General features: G+C 42.8%; 1 protein-coding gene across 4 annotated transcripts in view; it reads left to right on the top strand.

The window, feature by feature from the left end:
• Positions 1–978: 978 nt before the first annotated feature.
• Positions 979–21,190, top strand: part of gpam (glycerol-3-phosphate acyltransferase, mitochondrial) — a 44,096-nt gene continuing 23,884 nt past the window's right edge. Inside the window, exons 1-8 of one of the 4 annotated variants that reach the window (XM_079492444.1) lie at positions 979–1,121; positions 11,811–11,959; positions 12,545–12,664; positions 13,460–13,530; positions 17,294–17,407; positions 18,481–18,633; positions 19,409–19,508; positions 19,818–19,954. In XM_079492444.1, coding sequence (XP_079348570.1) covers positions 11,876–11,959; positions 12,545–12,664; positions 13,460–13,530; positions 17,294–17,407; positions 18,481–18,633; positions 19,409–19,508; positions 19,818–19,954 — 779 coding nt within the window. In that variant the 5' untranslated portion in view covers positions 979–1,121; positions 11,811–11,875. Of the gene's footprint in view, positions 1,122–11,810; positions 11,960–12,544; positions 12,665–13,456; positions 13,531–17,290; positions 17,408–18,480; positions 18,634–19,408; positions 19,509–19,817; positions 19,955–21,190 lie in introns of all 4 variants that reach the window. The other 3 variants (XM_079492443.1, XM_079492442.1, XM_079492441.1) reach the window with 3 other exon arrangements.

The raw sequence follows: 21,190 nt of genomic DNA, 5'->3' as shown, positions 1-21,190 counted from the left end.
AATCAATCAATCAATCAATCAATCAATCAATCAATCAATCAATCAATCAACCATTTAGGCTAAATTACAAATATGTATTTATCATTTATGGAAAAGGAATGGAGTTTGGAAAATAAGGTATGGGTAAATGTTGCATTTATATAGCACCTTTATCCAAGGCGCTTTACATAGATTGTGCAAATTTACATTCACCCATTCACACACACATTCATACACCGATGGCGGCGGAAACGATGCAAGGCACCAACCAGCACATCAGGAGCAATTTGGGGTTCAGAGTCTTGCTCAAGGACACTTCGACACTAACTCTGGGGGAGCCCGGGTTTGAACTGGCAACCTTGCGGTTACCATCCGGCCACTCTACCCATCCGGCCACTCTACCCCATAGCCAGTGGCGTGCACAGATAGACACTAGGGGGTGCTAGAGCACCACCTGCCCTTGCCCTCTGGACAGCAATGTGCCCTTTTGAAGGATTGTTTTTGTACAGTGTACACTACAGTATGTGGAAGATGGTGACATTGATCAATTCTTGATAAAAAAAAGCTTCTAATATATTATTTATGCCCCAAAATCTATAAATCTCAACCGGCCGGTTCCACGAGCTGCACAAGGTTCCCTTTTTCACTTGAGCACCTGCCCCTCTAAATGTCTGTGCACGCCACTGCCCATATCCACTGCTGCCCGAGGACTAAGCATTACACACATTCATATTATACTGTCCACAGTAAGTAGTAGTACATTTATCAAACTCATCTTACCCCCAACCACAGACTGCAAATTAAAAGGCCCAAACACAAGCAAAACTAAATTGAGCAATGTAAATTCAGGGGAGAAACAGCTCCCTCTCCCGTTCGTATAGTAGAAGACAGTTGTCAGCAGCAGTACTGCAGCCTGCTGTCACTCTGCTACTGTCAGCACACGCACGCGCGCGCGCACGCACGCACGGTCACAGTCACTCACTCTCTCACACACACACACACACACAGTTACAGTGAATGGAGCCTGGAGTACGCTGCTGCTCTCAAGGACAGCGACAGTAGAAGACAGTACGGACAGACGCACTTTGTTTCTTTGAGCGGTGAATTCTCCAGATATGTTTCAATGTGGAGCTGCGCTCAAGGTACGTAAAATGAAAATGCGCCTTGTCTTTTTGTAATAATAATAAGGCACGTTAGCTAGTCTGGGTAGCCGTGCGGTGTTGTATCGAGATCGGCGACCTGTCGAATTGTGTGACTCCGGTAGGGTTGCTGTGGTTACTGTAAATTTCACAGATATGTGGCTGTTTTCGTAGGTTCAAGGTTGCGTATTTTCTTTTAATAAATTGGTGATTGGTCAGATCATTTTTTTTGCTGTGCAAATGCGCTGGCATGTTGTCCAGTAGCGCTGGTCCATAGCCTTCTACTGCTTCTACGATTCTGCCCTGCAGGACCAGAACTAGTTGTCCAGGCAGTTAGCTCAGGTTACATGGCTTGAAAGGGCATTTCTCATTGCCTTTTGTATTTTAATTGTGAGAGAATAAGGACAAAAAAAATATCTACAATTTTACCCAGACAGCGGAACATAAAAAACATGCAGGTAGCTGCTGAGTATCTCTGGTCCGACGCCGACGATAGCTCTAATGTGCGCAACGGCATTAGAGCTATGGAACAGAGTCACCAGACAGAGCTCTGCTTAGCTCTGGTCCATAGCTCGAATGCGTTGCATTAGAGCTATGGATCAGAGCTAAGCTCTGCTCTGCCTACAAAACAGCCATCCTTACGCGGTCGCAAAATTCGATAGGATACCGGCTTCTGTACAACGCCGTGCGGGGCTAACCTACCGTGCTACCCACAGTAGTGTGTCCTTTAATGACATGCGGTGTCAGACCGTCAGACGTGGTTTGTTTTGTTTTGGCTGTGGTTTATTGTTTCCTCCTGATTCTTCCGTTATGACAAATAACGGAAACGTACACCAAGAGCCATACACAAAAAAGAAAAGGAGGAAAAACACAACTGAGCAAGTTGATTGGGTTGATAAAAAAATATATTGGCATTTTGGAGTTGCAGATCGCAGACTGACCCTGTCAGTTACACTGGAAAATACGGCACAGATGATGACCCTGCTGCCTGATAATTGATGCCGTGACGTGACGACCACGCAAGCAAACAATTTTGTCTTCTCAGTTCTTCTCAGACACATTTATTCACTTATATTGTTGGAAAGGTGAGATTAATTCAGTACAAAACAGAAAACATCCGCTATTCGTGGTCAAGCGATGTTCAGCAGTAGGTCGGTGTGTCGTGCCATTGTTCCCCGCAGTAGCCACTAGCCAGCCCAGCCAGCCAGCATCCATCTGTCACCCAGTGTCACACCACCTCCATGCTGCTATGCATGGACTGTTTGACCCGCTTATTACTGCAGCAGACACAACGACAGCCCGGAGGCTGTTGGGAGACGGATTAACCTACTATAGGTCTTCTTGACGTCACACTTGACAGTGGTGTGTATGTGTATGGGTGAGGGGGGTTGTGGGGATTGTGATTATGTTTTTCCTAGTGGCTCTAGGCTTGTGCTTATGCTAGATAAAGTCTGCTGGACCTCTAGGTATTTTAAGAGAGCTGACGTTAGATAGGCTTCATACTTCTATTTTCAGTATTCTCAAATATGTGACAGACAGACAGACAGACAGATAGACAGACAGACAGAAGCAAATGGGCGACTGTGGCTCAAGAGGTAGAGCAGGTCGTCCAATGATCCATGGGTCGGCGGTTCGGCCAATGATCCATGGGTCGGCGGTTCGAATCCCGGCTCCTCCTGGCTACATGTCGAAGTGTCCTTGGGCAAGACACTGAACCCCAAATTGCTCCCGATGTGCTGGTTGGTACCTTGCATGGCTTCTGCCGCAATCGGTGTATGAATGTGTGTGTGAATGGGTGAATGTAATGCACAATCTATGTAAAGTGCCTTGGATAAAGGCGCTATATAAATGCACCATTTACCATTTATTTACCAAATGGGCAAAAAAAAGGGTTGTTGATGTGTGTACTGTACACCGTGTATATTATGCTGTGCAGTGGGAGGAGGGGATATACTCTAATAACAAGGGGGGAGGGGGGCATACCCTTATGACAAGGGTGGGATTTAGGGCCTCATTGTCTCATAACTGCTTGCTTGTGTGTGGTGCAAGGCAGGCACAAGAGCAGAGAGCTAAGGAGAAGCGAGAACAAACCACTTTATAAATCCCCCAGAGCCTAGTTCTCTTCTCAGCTTTGTGCTCTATGGATTTCTTTAGCAGGCTTGCCATGCATGTTAACACTATATGTTCAAGATTTCAGTGGTACAGTGGTACATAATGCAGTGTTTTCTTCCCATTATAATCTTGAAAGGAGGAAGGGCTAGCTCCCTTGCCGGGCACGGGTGGTTTGTGGCCGCAGGGCCTAATGGAAAACGTGCATATCGTGTTATAAGGCCACACACTCACCTGACTGTTCCCTAATCCTCACACCATGTCAACCTTAAGCAACCTTTTTTTTCCTTTGCCTCCGTCAAAGTCACCCCATCCGTCGGAGTACTCTCGGTCATTGACCCCATTGAAAAGCTCCCCTTCCCTTTCCCTCGCCTGCCGTTCAGTGGCCCGTCACGTTGGAATTAGAATAGGACAGGACACAATGCCTGCTGGGAGCTCATTCATACATGGGTTGTTGGCCAGGCAGCTTCAGCAGCAGGGCCAGAGTGTTGTTGGCCAGGCAGCTTCAGCAGCAGAGCCAGAGTGTTTTGGGCAACAGCTGCGCATGTGTGTGCCTGCTGCCCCCCTTTTACTTGTTATGCATGGTACGCGTACAGGAGAAGATTAGACTACCCCAACCCCCGATTTGGCTCACAAAAACACACACACACACACACACACACACACACACACACACACACACACACACACACACACTGTGAGTATTCATTCAGAAAGTGCCTCACTGTGAGTCTGACCCATTTCCAAATTAATGAGAAGCACCAGTCATTATGTTGAGCCTGAGTTAAACTAAACAGGTCAGATCTACAAGCTTCCAATGCTCCGTACTGCGCTGTGTTGTGACTCAGCTTGTAGATCTGTAAAACACCTGCGGTCTCCGAGGCTAGTAGATCTGCTATTTTCTGTGCGTGACACCGCATGTGACGCCGCATCTAAATGGTAATCAGCCGTTACAAGACTACTCTGTGCATGACTTGAAAACCCCCCCCGCTGGATTGTACTGTATGTAGACTACGTCTATTTTTTGCTTAAGTGCACATGTAGTTTTGCATAGCAGACAGTCCTGCATAATATTTGAAGGTTGATATTCATGATTATAGAGTTTCCCAGAATCCCCACTGGTTCCTGCCTGGGTTATAAGATGGTATCAGGCTGGGTCCAATTAATAAAACATATTTTTAATGACTCCTAATACCAACAGTAAATGCAAAAGTTTGTGAGTCATTAACTGACTTTTGTTATATTATACAATTATTTCATAATGCAATAATAAAGGTGTATAAAACGGATGTTATTGCTAATACTAGCATTTGACCAGTAGTAATACTAGAATTCAATACTGTATATTATTTGTGCAATTAAAATAAATGGGAACTATTAGAAATATGAATCTTATTTTTAGTAGTGGTAAGGTAATATTTTCCATTCTGTTTTTCATTTCCATCATTAAATACCCAATGGAGATGCTCTTCCAGCACATGTTGTTCCGTGCTTATTCCCAGGCTGTAGTGATTAGTGTAGATACTAAATAGTTTACCCATGAGGCCCATTGAACTCAATTGAATTCAGAGGGTCATTGACCGACATAAGTGACATTGGAGAGGAAGAACGTAGACGAGAGAGGTGTGGTTATGGAATGAGCCATAAAGTAGACAGGAATCCAGAAGACTTCATTTCATTTCATTGCGTTTTTTTGCACACCAATTCCTTTGTTCTTTCTTGCATTTGACTTTCACTCATTCTTTTACTTGAACTGTAGCTTCATAGAAGGCCATACCATGGAAGTTCTGGGCCGGGGGGTATTTAAACATTTTCACCCGGGCGTCCCTATTTTGGACATGTCATTGCAGCTGAAAAAATATATAACATTTCAAGCAATTGCTAAAATAGCAGATCTACAAGCTCACGGTGCGTCACGAGTCACAACTTATTGTGAGCTCTTTTCACTGATCTTCTTATGACGAAATGATGTGATTATGTGATTAATAAGTGATTAGTCATTGGTCTCTTTATAGAAGCAGTGATGACACCCATGTTTAATACAAACCAGTTTGGGATGGACTCCTCTGCGTTTGCGTGCCGCATGAGTTCGCTCTGTGTACTGCTGCACTGCACAGAGAGCAGGAACCCTTTGAAAATCACCATGATGACTCAAGCCAAAAGCCCTGACTAAGGGCCTTTGACAAGGCTGCATCGTCTGCTGCCCCAAGGTTGACAGCCTGGCTCCACCACCACACAGTGCTCATTCTGCTGCAGGAATGCTGGACAACAGTAAAGGGAATGGAGAAAACGGCTCCCTAGAGTGACACTGTTGGTCGTTAGGGCTTTGTTTGTTTGTTTGTTGCATGGTCAAATCGATCGACAATTCGACATCAATTTATATGTTGCAATACAACTTTCCAGTACAAGGTTTTACCATGTGTGATTCTGGGTGCAGAAACTCTTGACGAATTTAATACACAGGACCACAATGGAAACAAGCCCTCAGGGCTTTTTGTGTTATCCCCTTGGCGTTATTGTACCTTTGTACTTATTTAGCAAACTATTAAATCGATCAATGAAAGAAGCAGACTAAAAACACTGCATTAGTATCTGATTTATTAGGCCTGGCCTATGCTGATGCACAATTCAAACAACCAATGCAGGGAAGATGAACTGTAGCATTTATTGTTTGTTTATCATTTTCTGCATTTTAAAGTAAATATCGTTCCGATATGATAAACCTTTAATCATGCATCGTGATGTGATGGAGGGATTATGTGCAGTCTACTTCAAAACACTGGTTCTGAGCTAGGAAAAACACTCCATTTCGTTATCACAGGCCTAGACTCGTTCTCAACTGAGTGATTTTATATCGCAATGCAAATGTCCTGTAAATCTCATGAGCCACTTGGATGTCCTGGTACCCAGGTTGAAAAACACCTATAATAGGTCAGTGGTTTCCCCCAAGTGTGCTCTGGGTTCCCTGCCAGACCCCAGGGGGTTCCATATGAAACCCATTGAAGTAACTAATATGTAATCAATACGGAAACGGTGTAGGTCATTGTTCATTTTATTTTGTTTGCTTCTGACATCTCCCCCACAACCATGTCAAGAACTGTGAAACATATGTTTCTATTTAGGTGAGAATGTGGATTGGCCTTTTTGTATATTCTCTGTCACATTCCCCCATTTGCCAGCTGGATCAGTTTCAGGCAGTGGAGAGTGGAATGGAGACATGCATGTAATTTGTCATAGTCAAGGTGTGTGTGTGTCCTTAGGACAAAATTACATTGGCAGGACTCAGGAGTTTTCACTACGTACTCTGTATATCCTGTTCCTCTACCAACAGACTCTCAGTGCATTTTTTTTAAATTTGTATCCCACGATTTTGCAACCCAGTTTTTTCATCCAGTGCCAATTATCTAATGTAATCCTGGGCGCTACACTTCCTCTGCCAACCTGGGGGGGCAGCGGACTGACCTCATGCCTCCTTCTATGCATGAGGAGTCTTCTCTCAGTGCATTCTGAGGCAGAGCCTGTACATCCCGGGATAAGAGAAGCTATCACTGCTCTATGCCATATACTAATGTGTTTAAAGATTATTTCTTTAGCCCCGCTTGCATTGGGGTCCTACTACGGATGGAATTGTCAGTCTGTCTGTGACGTGTCTGTCTGTCCATCCATCAGTTCGAACCCAGGCTCCCCAGAGTTAGTGTCGAAGTGTCCTTGAGCAAGACACTGAACCCCTAATTGCTCCCGATGTGCTGGTTGGTGCCTTGCATGGTTTCCGCAGCCATCGGTGTATGAATGTGTGAATGTAATGCACAATCTCTGTAAAGCGCCTTGGAGAAAGGCGCTATATAAATGCACCATTTACCATTTACCAAGATAAAGTATCTTAAATGCATGAGATGAGTCATATAAATCTTGGTGACCCCATGGCGTTTCCTCTAGCACCTCCTTCAGTCAATAATATGTAATATATGGCCACCCCACTCCCAAAACGTGTAATTGTGCAAAATGTCCATTTCTTCTTTTTTTTGGTGGTGTAGAGATCAGCACAACTAGTATGTCTGCTTCATTAGATAATATGCAACGTGAGCAGAATAACATGCAGCATAAGTCTTGAACGCAGCAAACACACACACACACACACACACACACACACACACACACACACACACACACACACACACACACACACACACACACACACACACACACACACACACACACACACACTTACATTTCTTTATTTGAGTCCACATTTATAAAATACATTATCAAGGGAACAATTATTTTTCAGTTGCTTTTGATATCCCACACACTCGAAACATCAAGTGTCTCAGTGCTTGAGTCCAAACAAGCCCTAAATGTGCAGAATATACTGTAGGCAACACATGAACTTATTCACACACACACACACACACACACACGTTTTTTATTTAAAACGTTTGCCTCGAATACGATTTAATACACGATAAAAATAGGGAAAATAGCAGATCTACATGCTCACAATGTGTCATGTTGCCACATGCTGGGAGCTTGTAGATCGCCTATTTATTTGTACACCACCATTTAACAACAAAGTATAATCAACTTCCTCAATATCAGCTTCTTGATTATTCTATTAACCTAGAATACATGAGTAGCAGGGTTAAGTTGGTTAGTTGTTTGAAATATCAGTCTATACATGTAGGCCTGTCACAATTATTACATAATAAATCGTTAACTTAAATGTGTAAATCGTGTAAGCCCTATAGATTAGATATGCGTACTTTTGGTTGATAGCCCTCCTGTGTGTACAGTATGTTGTATGCGTGTCGTGCCGGACTTTGTTCAAAGAGTCTTTGTTCTTCCTATCACCACTCTTGATAACGGAGCAAGTAGTGTGCATGTAGGACCTTTCCACTACTCTGAATAGAAACGTGGAAAATGGCCTGGAGCCCAGCATGCTCCATGTGTCTCATGGAACAAGCTTAGTTTTTTGTGGTTACATGTACTGTCTGTACACATGCTTAAAATAGGCTATATTTATGTCCCTGTTGTGAGTGTGGATGGCATGTGGGTGAATGAATTGCTGTGTGTTCGTGCGTGTTTGCGACTGTGTGTACCAGCCAGGCCTCCACAGCATACTACTGTACAACCTGACACAACGGTGTGACACCACAGGGAAAAGACCCTCGCCCCAAAATTGGTTGGCACTATAGCGTAGCATGACTAGTCTAACACCAGGGCTCCACCGGGCGCGTCAGCGTCGCGTCTCCGTCACCTTCAGGGAATGTTCCCTTTTTAATCAATGAAGGGTGGCTCCACTGCCCGCGTTGCGTTGCGTTGACGGAGACGCGACGCGTGCATTAAAATTGAACCGGTGCGTTTTTTGACGCACGCGACGGAGACGCAACGCGTCCGGTGGAGCCCTGGCGTAACACGGCACAAGATCACAAAGGACAGTGTGGGATCAAAATGGTTCTCTCTGTCATTGCAGTGCTTGTGGTGTCGTGTCGTCGGCGTTCAAGGTGGCAGTGTAATCACGAGTCGTGATTCACAACTCTTTTGAGTGCTGTCCGGAACCAGATTGCTACAATGACTGACTGTAGGAGGAAAACAAAGATGGGGACATTTTTTAATTAGGATTAAGGAAGTGATTTGAATAAATACAGCCATGCATATATACAGTTGGAGGCCATCGATATTGTCCTTTTCTTTTTGCTGAGGTTTGCGTGATCTGCGCAAAAGGACAGTTAACCCATTTTGGGCGGGAACCCCTTTTGGTGTTTTAAACATTATGTTATAATTTAGCTATTGAAAAATAGCAGATCTACAAGCTCATAGCGCGCACCGAGTGGCGCGCTACGAGCTTGTAGGTCTGCTATTTTTGAAAAATCGTGAAAATTTATTTCAGAAAACTGGAGGATTTAGAAGGATTGTTTTTAAATGTTGAGGTCAGGCCTAAATGGGTCAAATGATAAGGGACAATATCGGTGGCACCCAACTGTATATAACAGGCTTTATAACTGCAAGTTCAGATGTCTTAAAAGTGTACTTTAGTTGAAGGGCAAGCATGGAGTGAAACATATCTGGTAAATGAATCCCTTTATTACACTGTATGTATACAATATTACAATATTGTATGTACATCTCTGGAGCCTTGCCAAAGTCAGAGAGTTCCAATCCATGATTTTTGTTCTGCTTTTTCCCATCTACTGTAGATGACCTCAACCAGACCATAATTTGACACACACACACACACACACACACACACACACACACACACACACAATTTTATGTATTTTCTAAATGGACCAATATTTAATAAAATATGTAGGTGAAGCAGTGTCCACATGTTGTACAATTCATATCTCACCCGAAAATATTCCAAAAGGAAAATACAATTCAGTGAGGTAGAACATACATATGTTGAGTGGTACCAGATCCTAACCTGACTCCGCCAGATGGGGCAGCAGAGAGTACACTGTGTTCCTCCCTCCTGCTCCCATCTGGGAACTCTCAGGCAGACTCGATGCTCCGGCCAAAAAACGGCCTGGCCAATCAGTGGCAGCTAGAGGCGGGATCAAGGCAGGACTGTGTGTGACGCTATCGAGAAGCGCCTGTTTGTATTTCTTTAGTACTAGTCAACATGGCAGATGATGATACGCGCGTCGAAGCAGCAATAACAGCAGGAGGGAGGAACACAGTGTACTCTCTGCTGCCCCATCTGGCGGAGTCAGGTTAACCAGATCCAGCAGTGTGCAGTATTTTATGGCTTCATGTTGCGTTCGTTCAGGATAGCTCTGGCCCTACTCAAAAGGCAGACGAAACGGGACTTAAAGATGTAAGCAAAGTAAGTTCAGTGGCCAAGAGACTATAAGGATTTCTTTGTATTACGGTCTTGGAGAGAGAATGAATAAGCTCATACTTTTCAGTCAGTCTCTCCATTCTCTTTCCTCTCTCTCTCTCTCTGTCTCTATTTCTCCCCTCTCTCCCTCCCCCTCTGCAACCCTCTTGTTTCTTTCTGCCTTAGTCACTTGCACACTTGTCAGGACTCTGATGCTCACAAGGTCTATTTCAAATGCAATTTGATCATTCCAAACATAGAACCGAGCCTGCCATTAGTCACGAGGTGTATTCATATAAACTTGGCTGACGGGTTAGATCATGAATGTGAAAGACTTAATATTTATATATTCATGGGCATTCCTCTTCCTGTAGGAAGGCAAGAACACTGAGTTCTACAGACAAAGTAACTTTATCTTACACTCTTTCATGTCCGTGAATACCAATTCAGTCAGTTTAAGATGACCACACCAATCATACAACACTGAAAATCACACTGTACAAGTTATTCTGTATGATCAGTGATTGGGTTTGAAGACGCCCAGAGGATCTTAATAAGGACGTTTAGAAAATAGTTTCTGTGACTGTGATCCACCCAACTATGTAACTAGCCTATCCCAATACAAATTTAAACTCTCACCACACCTACTGTACATAAAGGTCAGAACAATTTGTATTTTACAACTATTTACAATTTAGGTATTTAGCAGACCCTCTTATCCAGAGTGACGTAAAAGGTTAGCCTCTACTATGATTAATTAACAATTATTTATTATTTATTTTTAATAGTGAGAATAGACAATCTACTTGTATATCGGCTATATTCAGTATTTTGTAGGCCACCATTTACAACGAAGTGTCACAGTTTGCTCCTCAGTGCATACTGCATAGACTTCAATCTGTATGTATGTTCTTATTTGTCTTGTATTCTGGTAGTTTGTTGTTGTGTCCTCTTAGTCCCCCAACCTATCCCAGTGTCCATTGTCAGTTGAGTTCTCCTGTGTCTGCTTATAGTCTTTGTCTATATACTACATATATACTATATACTGTGTGTTTTCAGCTCCTTGCTAGTTCGTCGTATATGTCACTATTGTGGCTTTAAGCCTTCAGTCTGTTTTGCCTAGACCTTGTTCCTGTATCCCCTGTGTTCCTGAACCCAGGGGAATCCTCCCCCCTACAATTTGTCAGGAGCACACGCAGTCCCGCACGCACGTACATTGATTAAAATCAACCCTTTGGATGAATTGCACAACTGCTTCTCGATTAACGAAACATAAACGAGATCAAGTCGTTTGTTAGTTCTACATTTTTCTTAGTTTCCCTGCTTAAGGTAAGCTGCATGATTATCCCTATTTAACCGACAACAGAGTAAATCACATAACTAGCAACTCTAAATAGGCAACAAATGCTGATGCAAAGAAATAAAGAGCACTATGTTCTTAGGCCTCTAAGGGTACTGAATCTGTTGTCCTGACGCTTGGAGCATTGACCAGCCTGTTGTAGGGACAGGAGGGACAGATGTCCTGGCTTGTGTTTCGACTATTACAGGGTGTACTGGGAAGTGTTGTAGGGTTGGATCGTATCCTGCAGGAATACTTTATATATGGGGGAGGGTGTTAAATCATATCTGACAACACAGACCATATGGGGCTGCCATGGACAACATCTAGTACGGGATTTGCAGCCTGAAAGGGTGCCTGTGTTAAAAAAAATAAAACAGATCCCTGCATGTAATGCTTTTTTTGTGTTTGGTGTGTCTTACAGCGTGCTAGCTGCTGGTGTGGGATCTAGAGGCAGAGGAGAGGACGGGAACAGAGAGAGGAGAGGAGATGGAGTTTTCAGATGGCTTATTGCTGCAGGTCAACAGTGGAGAACAAGGAGCTAACCGCTGGAAAGCTCCCAGCGATGACTCGGTAAGTCCCAGACTCGTGACCAGAGGCTTTTGTCTTAAGCGCATCCAGTCGATTTATGTATTAGTGGTTCCCTCGCCTTCACTCAGCGGTGGACAAAGTATATTCTCAAGTAAATACTAGTATAATAAGTATTCAAAAGTGCAAATTGCAAAGTACATTACAAGTATACTGTATATTCTATATTTGTGTAAGTTTTGGAATACAAAAGCACAGTATTTCTATTTAACCCATTTTGGGCGGGAACCCCTTTTGGTGTTTTAAACATTATGTTATAATTTAGCTATTGAAAAATAGCAGATCTACAAGCTCATAGCGCGCCACCGAGTGGCGCGCTATGAACTTGTAGGTCTGCTATTTTTCAAAAATCGTAAAAATGTGCTTCAAATCTTTCAGAAAATTGTCATGATTTAGAAAACTTATTTTTTTAATTTCGACGTCAGGCCTGAATGGGTTAAAATGTAGCGGAGTGAAAGTCATCAGATTGCAAAAAAAAAGTAACAAAATAAAAAAACAACAGTACTCAAGTAAAAGTACTTAGTTACTGTCCACCACTGATAGTATTGTTGTCCATGCGTGTTTACACAGGAGCGCAGCTCCAGTCCCTCAGTGCTGCGTTGTGTGAGCAGCACATGGAAGGAGGGCCTGTTGAACCGCAAGAGACCCTTTGTGGGACGATGCTGTCACACCTGTACTCCACAGAGTCAGGTACGTTCACACCACACAACAACATTTTGTTTGCTGTTGATGATGGAGGTGGAAATCGATGTTGTTTTTTATTCATCACAGAAACAATACAATTATGTAAAACAGCATCATGAATAAGAAATACAATAAAATAAACAAGATACATGTACATACACAACGTAAAACTAACATAAAGGATCAAGAAAGAAATAAGAAAAAGCAAACCCAACCACCCCTCCCAGGACCAATGAGCAAAGGACCACTGAGCAAAGTTCTTACCACTGTGTAAGGACAGCTAGCCTAAATCATATCTTTAAGTTTATCTGCAATGCTAGACCATGTAATCGCTATTCGGTATTCTGTATCTGGCTAGCTGTCACTATTGACCCCCACAATCAAATGACCCGTGAGCATAAAAATACACCAAGTTAAAGGGCCACTTCACCCCTTTTGTAACCAGATCTTATACGCACGCGCGCGTGTATAATGTGCGTCAATGTTTGAAATGAGGAAAAAAAGGTTTGAATAATGACATAACTATCCTCATGGATTAGTTTTTATTTGGTGCAGGAAGATTTTGACCTGGCAAACTAAAACGCATTGAGAAACCAAAACGCTGATGTGTTTTAGCCCTGTGAAGTACGTGAACTTCAACTAAACCGAACGAGGATGTGGAATTGAAAGTAAAGGCAACACAAATCTTAATGAAACCCTTAACTCTCAATTCTCATGATGATACTAACTAGGCCACTAATGGACATTTCAGCTGCTGAATTCATGTGTACTAATTGTTGTCTTGTCATTGTTCCCAAGGAGAAGCTGTTCAACACCAGTATTCCCTCTTTGGGACTACGCAATGTCATCTACATCAATGAGACCCACACCAGGTAAACAAACAACTCCTATTTATTCATTTACATGCATGAGAACCTTACCATCTAAACAAGGCTTGCATCTATTAATTTGCATCATTTTGACCCACACACCATCTAAACAAGATCTATCTATTAATGAATTGACATCATATCGCCTGCCACCTTCAGTGTTGTTAGACACATCCATAACCTGTCGTGGTTATGTTGACTTTAGTCCAACTAAGTCAACATAGGTGTCTGGCCAGATGACACCTATTGACCCCCACAATCAGAATCGGATGACTTTGAGCCAAAAATAGAGGCAGTAGTCTGCTTGGTGTGTCCCCGTGCGTGTGCTTGCCTGTGGATGTTTGTTTTAGTCCGAACTCATAAAAGAGGTCTGAAGCTCCATTAAAACCAAAATGTGTTGCGACTGGCCTGTCGTGAGTTCATTTCAGTCTACAGTCTAGTAGGAGAAGGGGAGTGAACCTACAGTATGATCTGTTGTTGCTCTAATCATCTTGGAATGAAGAACAACTGAAGATCAATGGTGTCTCTGATTGAAGAGAGGACACCACTATATAATCGTATAGAATCTATATAAATGAGTTATTGTACGTCCAGGTTGTGGTGAGAAGTCGAGGAGTCTCTCCTACATTTGCATACATTGTGATTCATTCTAGTGATGATGTAAGGTAGAGGATGAGACAACCCATTGGGGAAGTCAAGTGGTTTCTTTTCACCCACATATTATGTTAGCAATATATTCCACTCGTATGCATATTATGAAACTTCAACACAAGTTGATGGATGATCCAGTGTTTTTTTATATACTTTTTAAAAGAGTACATTTCTATATGTGGAGGCAATGAAACAGGTTTAAAGCATGAATAATTGATAGTGTTTGTTAGCAGACACTGGCCCACCATGCATCAACACACCTTCTTGCAGTGATGTGCGTGAATGCGCTAATGGTGAGCGTGTTTTCAGTGAACTGTCTGAACGTATCCGTTTGCAACTAATGAACGTGAGTTGTGCATGGTTAATTTCCGCAAGAGTTGAGGACACAAGCCAGGTGGCCGTTCCTCAATTCCAAGAATGAGGAACGGAACAGAACAAGTTACTCATTATGAGACCAAGGAATGCATCTTTCTATCTAGTTTGAGACTTACTTACAGGATACTTGAGGTCAAGTGATTGTGCATTGCAGCTCGATGCTCAGTCTAATCATCTCTGTGTCGGGTAAAACAACAGGACCTCACAACATCTCTGAAAAAGGTTTAAGCACATTCACTTACCATTTTCATTCACGCAGCACATACTGAAAAAGGCCAAATAAAATGTCCATTGCATCTACAGTATACAGTTCTGCATCTCTTTACTACTCCATATTATTGTCTCCACCAGGCCGAAGGCATGGGGAGAGATTATGTTTTGCACTCCGTGCGTGCGTGCGTGCGTCCGTCCGTCCGTCCGTCCGTCCGTGTACAGCTAATCTCCGGCACCGTTAACCCCATCAATGCCACATTTTGCACACACACTCCCTGTGTGAACGATGAACCTCTGCCCCAAATTTTCCAGAACGGCCTGTTATAGCGCCACCAGGAGGCCGACTTTTGATATTACTCCTCCAGATTCTGTCCAAAAATCCCGCAAATCGTTATGTGTTCAAGCCGGATCTGTCTGTTTTTTGCAAAACACATTTTTGGAACAAAATGCCTCAAATCATCCAATTGCCATCCAAGGCGTAAGAAGAAATGGCACCCTTTTCACATTGGCCTATTATAGCGCCACCAGGAGGCCACAACCTGACCTGCCCTGGTGGAGACTTGTCCCCCGAGGGGCACTTTATTTAAGTGATAAAAATATATTTACATTAAACGTAATCCCTGTCTACTGTGATACTATAGTAATAGAAAGTAACTGCAGGCTGTCTAGTCCTGAAAAGTTGCAATGCGAAAATAGAAACCATCGTTTTCACGATAATACAATCTTTGTAACAAAGATCTTGTTTAAAAAGAATCTGCCTAATGATGATGTCACTGGTGGACGGGTTTCTGAACTGCCCACAGCCCTCCTATGAGACACAGACTGAGTAGAAAGAAATTGTGGTATTTTATCATGAACATTAGTGAGGATACGTTGAAAAGTGGTGAAGTGGTCCTTTAATGATGGGGGAGATCCTATTGAAAGTTGGAGCAGCTCACAGGTCTATAAATATATAAAAAATATAGGATATGCTATATGGAAACAATCTTTGGACAGTGTACAAACACATAATAAATAACGTACAATAAATAATCTGAAATGCCTAATGCTTGAGTGAGTTATACATGCTGTGACTCACCCACATTCTGACTCTCCCAGTCTGCCTATTAGTTCGTTTTGACAGTATGTTTGTATATGTCAGCTTAATGTGCGGTATGCAAATGTGGTCATTATGATTACAATGATACATTGTGACATTAAAGTCAGCAATAATCTTCCCTGTTTCCCCTGTGTTTCTGTAAGCAACAGCAAGAAATACAAAGTGAAAACCAAGATTCTTCTTCACAAAATGAGACGATAATTATATATCCTGACCTATATCCTATGAGACGAGGATTTTTTACCTTGTTCATAGTGAGTAGCAAAAATAGCCGGTCTGCAAGCTCACAACTCGTGGTGGCCAGTTGTGAACTTGTAGATCTGCACATCCGCTATTTTGGAAATATTTTACAATAAAAAGAATTGGCATTTAGCAACCAAAGCAGTAAGGTAAATAAATATACAATATAAATATATACATCAAATGCAGAGACAGTGTATTCCTTCAGTAAACTAGGATCACAAGTAAACCATGAACCTAGGATCAGTCTAAACAACATACTATGAAAATAATAGTCTGTACAATGAAAATGTAAAAAGTACTTTGAGTTTTTGCCTATAATGTCCCCAAAAACAGCGACACCAGGTTGAAAGTGGCACCTGTGTCATTTTAGATTTTTGCGTTGGCTATTCAAAAATAGCACGTACAATCTCACAGCTCGTCACTTCATGCAGCACTGTGAGCTTGTACATCTGCCATTTCTTTTACATAAAAAAAAGAAAATCTTGTGAGAACTACCGGTTTAAAAGGTGAATCTGCCTCCGGTCTTAATTAGTTTGCTTAAGAAGATGGATGTGGCGTCAGGGCGTCAGGACAAAGTGCGGCTGAAGTGTGATGTTTGGGCTGTCAGTTGTTGGTTGTTGTGAATGGCTTCGGGCTTCTAATTGACATGGCTCTCTGAACTGTTATCCGGTTTCTGGACGGGGGCCCGGTTACTTACCAAAGACAACAGCAGACAATGAATCAAGTATTCTTTTGTTATAGGAGAGTAGAGGAGGACACCCTTTCTGTGTTGGTCCTGACGTGTGTGCATGTACGCACATGCATGTACACGCATACATGCATGCATGCATGCGTGCGTGTGTGTGATTGTGATGCTTGACAGTCAAATATGTCATGTGTATATCTATCACTTCGACAATAACTGCAGGAGCCCAGGATCGAACTGGGAACCTCAAGGTTCCCATCCGGCTGCTCTACCGGCCACTCTACCCCTGAGCCACTCCCGCCCCCTGTGGTTTGTCCTTCACAAGCCCTTCTTCTCCCGATTAATAAATGTTGAATATAACGTTAATTGAATAAGGGTATGCTGTCATTGCTGTGTATGTGTGTTTCTATGTGTGTTTGTGTGTACTTACTGTGTAATGTTGTGTATGTTTATGCATAATATGTGTGTGTTTATGTGTCTTCTCTTAACGTGTGTTGCAGGCAGAGGGGCTGGCTGGCGCGCAGGCTCAGCTATGTGCTCTTTGTGCTGGAGAGAGACGTCAACAAGGACATGTTTGCCAGGAATGTAGTGGAGAACGTGCTCAACAACAGCAGGTACAGCGCCAGACAAAAATGTATTGATGGATGGATGGATGGATGGATGGATCAACTGTCTGACAGATTCCACTATAATTGGAGTTTCCAAAGCATCAATGCGTGTCCTTCACAAGCCCTTCTTCTCCCGATTGATAAATGTTGAATTTAACGTTAATTGAATAAGCCAGTGTGACCCCTACTCAACTATCTGAACCAGTGCCAGAACTTCAGCACTACCTCCTGAAGGGTCACAACATTTCATTTCTTTAATGCCTCACCTGACCGATTTGGATGGATAAAATAAATATATTTTCTGGCAGGTTTTCCTTTATTTAGATGGGTAGAATGTAGAAAAACAGGATGCTGAGGTCAGAGAAGAACTGTAATTACACAGGTTGCAACAGCCTCAATCGATGGAGGAATGTTGTGATTTAGAGTATGTTCTCCATGTACTAAACGGTCAGCTTAGAGAAAGGAATACCTGCACCCTCTTGAGTAGTTTCTCATGACCTTGTTTAACACATTGAGAGCCCACGCAAAACTGCCCAAAAATCACTTTCACCTAGAAAATCCATTCACATTTTTTATAATTCAGCTGACTGTGGAGACACATGCTGGAACTTTTTACTTTGAAATGTTTTATAGTTTCTGAGTTATTTAATTTAAACGCCAAATGCATTCTCAATGGCGAAAACACAAACTTTGGCACCACGTATTAAAAAAAATAATAATATATATATATTTCTTTCAAAGACGTCCACAGACGTCTTGGGCTCTGCCCGTGCGATAATACCAAAGACGTCCACAGACGTCTTAGGCACAAAATGTATTAATTTCAGCAACACAGTAGCAGTCTACCAAGAGAAAACAGATGCGTTTCGGCACGTCAGCCTTCCTCAGCGTTTCAAAACTGAGTTTCTCTAAAGTTTTGAAAGAGTTTTGAAACGCTGAGGAAGGCCGACGTGCCGAAACGATGAATGAAAAATGCAAGAATGCTTTCGAGATTTTCAAGTGATCCATAAAAGGTTGGGGAACCAACCAGCGCTCTAGTCTAGAAGACTCAAGACTCGCTTCCCTCCGCTCTGTGTCAGGGTGGAGAGTGCCATCGTGGAGGTGGCCATAGACTCTGGTGGCTCAGGCGACCTGCAGTCTGCCCAGGACCAGAAGGCCATCAGAGGGATGAGGAGGAAAGCACGTGGCTTCCTCCAGGAGATGGTGGCCAACGTTTCACCAACTATCATCAGGTACACACGCCAACCGCACATCCATGACAACTCAATCTTAACTATCAACAGGCACATAAACCACCAAAAATACATCCATATGTCAATCAAAACGTACTCGATGACACAAGTCCACAATGGAATACATGAAGATCCAATATCATACAATAGAGGATATGCGACTATGCGTGTGACATCATCATCATTATACCCGGAAGTTATGCAGGAGCCGGGAACGCCTACTGAGTGGCAAAAAAATACTTTTTTGCCACACCTTGATAGCCCATACATCCAAACAGAAAAGTCCTATCTGATAGCATTAAATTACATTAAACAACGTTAAACTCACTTTTCCAGTCACTTTGCCACTCGATTTGCCACTCATTTTATGCATGTGCATACCCAGTCCCATGTGCATACCAGCTCAGTGGCCTTGTGTCCGCCCTGGGACTGGGAGGTCGGGTTCAATCCCCGGCCGGGTCATACTAAAAATGGGACCCAATGCCTCCCTGCTTGACACTCAGCATCAAGGGTTGGATTGGGGGTAAGTCCCTGCGACATACTAGCGTCATGTCCAGGGGGTGTACTTGTACATCAAGCTGCCTCACGCTACAGAAACAGAAGATAGGCTCCTGCCCTATGGGCCTCATGGCTCGGCAAGGCTACTTACTTACTTTTTACCCAGTCTATACAGTCATGTGTGCACAAAAAAAGAAAAGAAAAAGGAAAACGTGCAAGGTGCCGTTGAGAGAGATCATTTGACTTTTGTACTGACGCTTCCTTTCTTCCTTCCCAGACTGACAGGTTGGGTTCTGCTCAAGCTCTTCAATGGGTTCTTCTGGAGCATCCAGATCCACAAGGGACAACTGGAGATGGTCAAGAAAGCTGCTACAGAGGTGACACACACACACAGACGTGCGCGCACACGCATACAATATACTTTTTTTTCAGACAATTTGTGTTTCGGTTAAATACTTTTATCGTGAAAGTGGTGAGCAAATGGTGGTGTGCCCATGTGAATACAAATGCTGCTACAATTATAATAGTACACAGTTGTGTGCCCCTGATAAACTTTCATTTATCCACCACAAATTGATGGATATATATGTTAACTGTTATCAAAACCTTGTCTGATCGGTATATCCAGACCCTACAAAAAGCACAAAACATAATAATAATTGACTCTGTTGTGTGTTTGTGTGCAGAACAACGTACCCCTGATCTTCCTCCCCGTTCACAAGTCTCACATCGACTACCTGCTCATCACCTTCATCCTCTTCTGCCACAACATCAAAGCCCCACACATCGCAGCCGGGAACAACCTCAACATACCCATCTTCAGGTGAGACACCTTCTTTTAATCCACGTGGAGTGGTCAGCACGCTGTGGGCCAGACAACTAATGTTTTTGTTCTCGTCTTACAAAAATAAAACGGATCGTTTAGCTTAGCTTGCGTTTCTCCTAGAAAACTGATTTCACAGCAAGAGCGACCAGTCGCAATGCAGTGGAACTTCTCAGATGTGAACTGGGAAGTGTTTTTATAGAACGTAACGCTGGAACGAGGCTCGTTAAGATCCACTCATCATATTCACAGCACACAGCGGCCATTTTGCTTTAACGTCACTCTCAGAACCGAGAGTAAAAAAACTATACTGTACATAAACTTAGGTTATCTTTTAAAAACAGTCTTTAGACATTATTTTTATCCCAGGACTTTAGTTAGCCTGTGTGTGTGTGCGTGTGCGCGTGTGTTCTATAGCATACTTATAGCGTTATTGTGGGGGTGGGGTAGGGTTTCATCAACGCTGCGAATAAGGGTTTTACTTATAAATAGGGTTTACTGTACTTTGTAATGTATATATGTTTGTACATCATTTTGTGTTATCTTTTAATCTCAAGCATGTACAGTATGAAATGCTATACCATGAACTTTGACTTGACTGTAGATTTAGACTTAGAAGGGGATTAATCTTCTCACAGCCACCAGCAGTGAAATAGGCCATAGAGCTCAGTTAAAAGGGAATGGATTAGAATGGGCTCAGTGCTGATCCAAGGTGTGTGACCCAGGGTTATGTGTATGCCATAAGGTGATATCAGCTGTCACGCAGATTATCTTATCACAGCCTATATCAGCTTGTACTATGTTTAGAAGATTTAGAACACTTTCCTGGGGGTCTTTATGTGTGTAATGTGTGGTTTTAGATGTTTTAGATTTTAGCAGTGAGCCCAGTGTCTCTGATGTCAGCGACACTGGGCTCACTTCCTTCCTGGACTACATGTCTCAGTAAGCCAGCCCCCCCCCCCCTATCCACAAGGAGGAGCAATGCACCAAAGCATTATGGGAATTGTAGTCCAGGAAGGAAGTGAGCCCAGTGTCCATGACATCAGAGACACTGGGCTCACTGCTAAAATCTAAAATATCTAAAACCACATATTATACACATAAAGACCCCCAGGAAAGTGTTCTAAATCTTCTAAAAGTCATTAACATATATTGTTTTGCAAAAAGGCTGAAGTGTCCCTTTAAGTAAAGGTATCAGTACTGCTACTGCAATATACAAGTAAAAGTCCCGAATTC

Source organism: Electrona antarctica (genome assembly GCF_951216825.1).
Source record: "Electrona antarctica genome assembly, chromosome: 22".
Taxonomy (NCBI): Eukaryota; Metazoa; Chordata; class Actinopteri; order Myctophiformes; family Myctophidae; genus Electrona; species Electrona antarctica.
The sequence above is the reverse complement of the archived record's forward strand: the minus strand, read 5'-3'. Positions and strand labels throughout refer to the sequence as shown.